Source organism: Chinchilla lanigera, unplaced genomic scaffold (genome assembly GCF_000276665.1).
Source record: "Chinchilla lanigera isolate Chin_1 unplaced genomic scaffold, ChiLan1.0 scaffold00023, whole genome shotgun sequence".
NCBI classification, from domain to species: Eukaryota; Metazoa; Chordata; class Mammalia; order Rodentia; family Chinchillidae; genus Chinchilla; species Chinchilla lanigera.
Window position 1 is genome coordinate 11,317,605 of NW_004955424.1, and position 6,860 is coordinate 11,324,464.

The 6,860-nt window shown below is 58.1% G+C and overlaps 2 protein-coding genes across 3 annotated transcripts; one reads left to right on the forward strand and one right to left on the reverse strand.

Annotated features, from left to right (window-relative positions):
* Mogs (mannosyl-oligosaccharide glucosidase) lies at positions 1–3,588 on the forward strand (the record flags this gene model as incomplete). The annotated part of the gene is given in 4 exon segments (XM_005385502.2): positions 1–215; positions 400–626; positions 1,241–1,437; positions 1,653–3,588. Coding segments are annotated over 4 exon segments (2,371 nt in total), but the record flags the coding sequence as incomplete, so codon positions are not given.
* Positions 3,589–3,788: 200 nt separating this feature from the next.
* Positions 3,789–6,047, reverse strand: Wbp1 (WW domain binding protein 1). Of its 2 annotated transcripts, XM_005385504.2 has the most exons (5): positions 5,932–6,047; positions 5,521–5,605; positions 4,920–5,022; positions 4,631–4,807; positions 3,789–4,459 (listed from the first exon to the last, which is right to left on the reverse strand). In XM_005385504.2, the coding sequence occupies exons 1-5, from the start codon at positions 6,009–6,011 to the stop codon at positions 3,999–4,001; spliced, it is 906 nt and encodes a 301-aa protein (XP_005385561.1). In that variant the 5' UTR covers positions 6,012–6,047; the 3' UTR covers positions 3,789–3,998. The 2 variants fall into 2 exon arrangements, with proteins under 2 accessions (XP_005385561.1, XP_005385562.1); XM_005385505.2 differs by lacking the exon at positions 5,521–5,605 and having other exon boundaries at positions 5,943–6,047.
* Positions 6,048–6,860: the final 813 nt, after the last annotated feature.

A 6,860-nucleotide genomic window follows, 5' to 3' on the forward strand; every position in this document is an offset into this window, starting at 1 on the left:
GGCGGCCGTGGTGCTGTCTCTGGCCCTGGGCCTGTCGGGGCGCTGGGCGCTGGCGTGGTACCGTGCGCGGCGGGCGGTCACGCTGCACTCTGCGCCCCCGGCGCTGCCCCCGGACTCCTCCAGCCCCGCGGTAGCCCCGGACCTCTTCTGGGGCACCTACCGCCCTCACGTCTACTTCGGCATGAAGACTCGCAGCCCGAAGCCCCTCCTCACGGGTAACCGGGCCCCGGGGCGGGCCAGCAGGTGGACTGTGCGCCTGGGCGCCCCGGCTTCCCGCCAGAGCAAGGGCGGGGAGGCGAGGGTCTGGAGATGTACGGAGAGGGAGGACCCCGAAGGTCTTGGAGACCCGAGGGACAGGTCCCCTGCGCTCTTTGTCTTACGTGGCCATTCTACCCCCAGGACTGATGTGGGCGCAGCAGGGGGCCACCCCGGGGACCCCTAAGCTCAGGCACACGTGTGAGCAGGGTGACGGCGTGGGTCCCTATGGCTGGGAGTTCCACGACGGCCTCTCCTTCGGGCGGCAACACATCCAGGATGGGGCCTTAAGGCTCACCACTGAGTTCGTCAAGAGGCCCGGGGGTCAGCACGGAGGGGACTGGAGCTGGAGAGTGACTGTAGAGTCTCAGGTCAGGGGCTCAGGATATCCCTCGCTCAGCCCAGACTCCCTCTGTCCGTCCCTTGCTGCCAACAAATGCAGAATGAAGAGAGGGTTAACAGCAGGGGAGACGAGTCTGGCTACCTGGTTTGAACTCTGCCTTAAACACTTGTCTGTATGACCAGCTCTCTTTACCACCTCTAAGGCTTGATTTCCTTGTTTTGAAACTGAAGATAATAGTAGCACCTAAGTCACAGGAATGTGAGAATTAGTTCCACTTTTTGGGGGGTGTGTGTGTCAGGAATCGAACTCAGGACCTTGAGCTTGCCAGATAGGCGCTGTGCCACTGAGCTATATCCCCGGCCCTAGGCATGTGAGAATTAAATGAAGTAATCTGTGTAGAATTCTTAGTGTAGGAAATAGCACAAAAATACACTGATTTCCCAGAGAAGCTTGTGCAAGCCTCTTTAGCACATACCATTGGGTGTACCTGCTCACCCTGTGTGATTCTCAGCACTGCCAATGTATCTTGCTTACCAGCTTGCTCCTGGCTGGGATCTTTCCCTAAGGCTGATTCTCAAAAAAGAGTACCAACTAATGCTGTATTTTTCTCTTATTTTTCCTCTGTTGTCCTTTGTCACCTAGGCCTCAAGTACCTCTGCCCTCCCTCTGGTCTCCCTGTTCTTCTATGTGGTGACAGACGGCCAGGAAGTCCTACTGCCAGAGGTTGGAGCCAAGGGGCAGTTGAAATTCATCGGTGGGCACACGAGTGAACTTGGTGACTTCCGCTTTACACTTTTGCCACCAACGAGCCCAGGGGACACTGCCCCAAAGTATGGCAGGTAGGCTGGGAAAGAGCTGGTGGTAGGAGCGGCATGGGGTACCAGGTGATAGGAGTGGTGTGGTCTCTCACACTGCCTTTCCACCAGTTATTTCGTCCCACCAGTCTCCCTTTCCCTGCATTGCTAAGACCGCCCATCCTGGTTCCCGACCGACCATATTTTCCTTTATAACAGTCCTGCCCTGAATATTTCCTATGTGTCCTCTTGCCTTCAAGCTACAATATCTTCTGGTCCTCCAACCCCGGACTACCCCTGCTGACAGAGATGGTGAAGAGCCGCCTCAATAGCTGGTTTCAGCATCGGCCCCCAGGGGCCCCTCCTGATCGCTACCTCGGCTTGCCAGGATCTCTGAAGTGGGAGGACAGAGGCCCAAGTGGGCAAGGGCAGTTCTTGATACAGCAGGTGACACTGAAGGTCCCCTTTTCTGTGGAGTTCGTGTATGAATCTGGCAGTGCCCAGGCAGGAGGAAATCAAGCCCTGGGGCAGCTGGCAGGCAGCCTGCTGACCCATGCCCTGGAGAGCCATGCTGCAGCCTTCAGGGAGCGCTTTGAGAAGACCTTCCGGCTGAAGGAGAAGGGCCTGAGCCCTGGGGAGCAGGCATTGGGTCAGGTTGCCTTAAGTGACCTCCTAGGTGGGATTGGCTACTTCTATGGTCAGGGCCTGGTATTGCCAGATACAGGGGCAGAAGGGTCTGAGCAGGTGGTTGATCCAGCCCTCTTTCCACCTGTCCCTCTTTTCTCAGGGGTGCCCTCCCGCTCATTCTTCCCACGAGGCTTCCTTTGGGATGAGGGCTTCCACCAGCTAGTGGTACAGCGGTGGGAGCCCCGCCTCACTCGGGAAGCCCTAGGCCACTGGCTGGGGCTACTCAATGCTGATGGCTGGATTGGGCGGGAACAAGTCCTGGGGGATGAGGCCCGAGCACGGGTGCCCCCAGAATTTTTGGTGCAACGGGCAGCACATGCCAACCCCCCAACTCTGCTCTTGCCTGTGGCCCATATGCTAGAAGGTGGTGATCCTGCCGACCTGGCCTTCCTCCGCAGGGCATTTCCCCGCCTGCATGCCTGGTTCTCGTGGCTCCATCAGAGCCAGGCAGGGCCAGTGCCACTATCTTACCGCTGGCGGGGCCGGGACGCAGCCTTGCCCACCCTACTGAACCCCAAGACTCTGCCCTCAGGGCTGGATGACTACCCCCGGGCTTCGCACCCTTCAGCAACTGAGCGGCACCTGGATCTTCGATGCTGGGTGGCCCTGGGTGCCCGTGTGCTGTCACGGCTTGCAGAGCAGCTGGGAGAGGCTGAGGCAGCTGCTGAGCTGGGCCCCCTGGCTGCTTCACTGGAGGCAGAGGAGGGCCTGGATGAGCTGCACTGGTCTGCAGAGCTGGGGGTCTTTGCAGACTTCGGGAACCACACAAAAGCAGTACAGCTGAAACCCAGGTCCCCTCAGGGGCTGGTTCGTGTGGTGGGCCGGCCCCCACCTCGCTTACAATATGTGGATGCCTTGGGTTATATCACTCTTTTTCCCCTGCTGCTACGGCTGCTGGACCCCAACTCACCCCGCCTTGGACCCCTGCTGGATGTTCTCGCCGATAGCCGCCATCTCTGGAGCCCCTTTGGTTTGCGCTCCCTTGCAGCCTCCAGCCCTTTTTATGGCCAGCGCAATTCTGAGCATGATCCTCCCTACTGGCGGGGTGCTGTGTGGCTCAATGTCAACTACCTGGCCTTGGGAGCGCTCCACCACTATGGGCATCTAGAGGGTCCCCACCAGGCCCAGGCTGCCAAGCTACACAGTGAGCTCCGTGCCAATGTGGTGGGCAATGTGTGGCGGCAGTACCAGGCCACAGGGTTCTTGTGGGAACAGTACAGTGACCGGGATGGGCGGGGTATGGGCTGCCGCCCTTTCCATGGCTGGACCAGCCTTGTCTTACTGGTCATGGCTGAAGACTACTGAGAGGGATGACAGGAAGCAAGCCAAGCCACTCATGCCATTGAATCAGGAGGGACAAGGTCTCTGGCTTCTGCCCCCAGCTCTTCAGATACCAGTAATGCCAACCTTCCTCGGCTCATCTCAGGTGTCTCCATCCTCTCATCCCACATAGCCCTGGGGTGAATGTGAACTCAATATTTTTCTAAGTAAATTGGGAAAAAAAACACACCAAACTCTCTTGCTTTTGTTAGCTTTGCCTCACCAAGAGGTCTTAACTCAGTCTGGGCTTTAAGGCTTCCTGTATCTTCAGGGAAGTTGAGATGAATAGGGGACCCTTAATAAAGGGACCATTATCCGTCCCTTTCAAACCCCGCCGGGCTAAGTACAGTGCAGTCAGCTGAGTTCTAGTCCACCCAAATCCACAAGCAGCTGGTTCACATCTCTTTAATGAGATCAAGGCTCTTGTGTATGTCTGGGGGGTGGGTAAAGCTAGCACGGTCCCCTAGTATCGCCCCTCTCCTCAGGGCTCCAGCCTTTTCAGGCAAATTCTAGAGGGCAGGGAGGGGCTGAGGGGGACTAGAGCTGGGACCAGGGCTGTTTCTGGTGGGCAAGTGACCCACCCATCCTCCCATCACCACTTATGGGGTGTCCCCTTCACTGGAAGCCAGCCCCACAGGAGAGACGTGGGGCATGGGCTCTGCAGGCAGTGCACAGGGGGAGCGGTCCTCCAGCTCCAGTGGGGTAGCACTAGCTCTCACCTCTTTGACTGGCTCACCTTCACTGGAGTCAGGACAAGGACAAAGCTCAATACCCGAGTCACCAGTCAGGCGACGATAGCGACAAGAGGGAGGGGTATGGGGGGGGCTCACCCCTGCCCCGGGTTCCCCCTCCTGACAAGGGGGGGCACTCTGGTGGGAAGAAACACCTTCCACATTTGTCCCCTCGAAGTGGGCAGGGCAGCTGGATGCAGAGGAACAGCAGGTACATTCACTGGAAGCAGTCAAGGGGTGGCCTGGGGCCATTGTATATGGAGGTGGCGGTGTGCCTGGGCGGTGAACCACATCCTCATAGGCTGGGGGTTTGAAGGCGCTGAGAAGGCCTGCAGGGGAGAGAATAGCATGGGTGGTTGAAGACAACCAGGGACGGGGAAGTGATCTCATACTAAGGAAAAGGGTGCTTTGAAATGTCTGCAAAAGGAAGCAGGGGATGATTCAGGGTGCCGGTTCGGGAGGGGCCGCTGGTAGTGAGCCCAGAGCCTCAAGTCACTCACGAAGGTCAAGCAGGGAGCCGGTGGGGACAGGGCCAGCCCCGTGGCATGCCCCATGGTAGGCCAACAAGTTGATCTCACGCTGCCGCTGCTGTTGTTGCAGCCGGAGTTTAGCTCGCCGGTGGCGGAAGGCGCAACAGCAACTAAAGAGAATGAGGATAGTCCAGAGGAGCCAGAACCCTGCAGGAGGCAAGAGGGAATGTCTCAGATACCTCCCTGGCAGAGAAAGGTCCTTGAGGTTCCAAGGGAAGGTGGGCAGAAGGACCTGAGCACAGCCCTCCTGGAGACTCACACCAGAGCTCGTAGTAGTAGGTGCAGCAGCCAGTCTCCCCGCAGCAGTGACCACTTTCACAGAGGTAGGGCTGATTGTTCACTCCGGGGCACAGCTCTCGAAGCTGGGGGCAAGGAAGCACTTAGCACAGGGGAGGTTCTAGCCCAAGGCACTGTGCACCCTCACCTCCTGCATGCAGATACACAATGCCACCCCTCAGAAAGGTGAAGGGAGTGGGAAATGCTGAGAGGATTGTTCAAGTATCAGAAAGGCTGTCAATGTGGAAGAGGATTTGGAATAGCAAGAAATCAGCCTAGAAAACAAACACGGAGTGTGGACATATTTTAGCTCTGCATTTCTGACACACCTCTCACAATCCTGGCCCACCAGGGTCCTTTCTCTTAACAGAATGCTTTGGCAAAGGCTGAGGGCAGCCTGAGCTATCTCAAAAGTGTCAGACAATGGGTAGGGATTTAAGGCCATTTCCAAAGCTAACATGCTTTCAGTACACACCACCCCACCATCTGCTACTCCCACCCACAAACTGGATTTCTCAGCCCCTGGGTCTCAGGCTCCCTAGGGTAGAGGAGGGCAGTGTGAGACCCAGAGCAGCGCTCCCAACCAGATGGGATTGCTGTGCATGAGAACGGACGGAATCCAGGGCGCAACTCCAAATTTCCCCTTCAAAGGAAGACGCTGCCAGACTGCTGTGACAATAGGCAGGTAGAAAAACATCACAAATAACTGCTACAAGACAGAGGGAGCTTCCCTGGGGCCTCACTATGCCTCCGGTCACTGGAGAGCCACTCACTGCAAGCTTCCATTGCAGCCGTGGGATGGGGTCTGAGGCTGCAGGTAAAGTCAACTGCGTCTACGTTACAAAGTTTAGACAAAGAGTGGAAGGGACAAGTTTAGGAACTTCACTGTACCTTCGGCTCCCTAAGTTCCTCCCTCGATCTCCCCTATCCCCCAAGAGGAAGGGACAGGAGAGGGTAAGGAGAAATAAATGGCTGTCGTGATAGGCTTTTGGAGCTGTTGGGATACCTGCTGTTGCGGCGCCCGAAGTGCCCCCCAGGCCTCCTCGCTGCGGTTCCCGCTGCTGGCCCGAGCCATGCCTCCACCTACAGCCCCCTGAAGACCACAGGCTCCTCTACTGCCAGCTGCCCCGCCCCTGCCACCTCTGCCGCCACCGCCATGGTCCCTGCCCGGCCCATCTTCGCTGCAGCCACCATCACTCCGCGGCCGGAGCTTCTACCCGGGAGAGCTCCTCCAACTAGAACCCAGGATGCCCTGTCCAACCAATCAGCATCACCCTCTGATAAACGGACCAATAGGAGCAGACCAGAGATTTCTCCCTGTGGCCAACCCGCATCAGCGCCTCGGCCGCTCTCCCAGACAACAAGAGCTTGTACAGACAAAGACTGGGGTGAACGTTCCACCCGGGCCATGACTGGCAGCAACAATAGCCAATACGGACAACAGAACAGGGTTTGACTTATCAACCAATGAGTGGCCGTCCAGAGGAGCCAACTCCCGCTGATTGGCTCGAGGTAAACGTTCAGGATGACGCCAAACGCCGGACCACGGCAGGTAATCCGGCTGGAAGGGGTTAGGTCCCGGTGCAGATCCGCGAGCTTCTCGGTGGTTCCCAAGCCTCAGGCAGGGCAGGATGTGTGTGCCTAGAGAATGATCTGCCCATACCCGTCCCCAATGCTGTACAAGCGGAGGCACTGGATGAAATTTAATGGCGGGGGGACACTGAAAAGTGGACACGGAGAGGGCAGAGTCCGGGTTCAGTAAGGTCCTTAAGTTGCCAGAAGGGGGGACCCAGGGCCCTCGGGCCCCCCCAGCCGCATCTGCAGGTTGATGCGGTAGCACTGCAGGCTGCAGAGCGCCCGGCCCGTGCGGGCGCAGGCGTAGCGGCGCGGGTGCGGGCACCCGGGGACGGAGCAGCGCGGCGCA

Excerpts from the sequence above, each read along its gene's own strand:
- Wbp1 (XM_005385504.2), bottom strand. The coding sequence starts at position 6,011 with ATGGCTCGGGCCAGCAGCGGGAACCGCAGCGAGGAGGCCTGGGGGGCA. Across the intron at positions 5,023-5,520 it reads ATGCACAGCAATCCCATCTG|CTTCGAGAGCTGTGCCCCGG; the intron begins GTTGGGAGCGCT and ends CCTTGCCCCCAG. Across the intron at positions 4,460-4,630 it reads CGGCTCCCTGCTTGACCTTC|GCCTTCTCAGCGCCTTCAAA; the intron begins GTGAGTGACTTG and ends TCTCCCCTGCAG.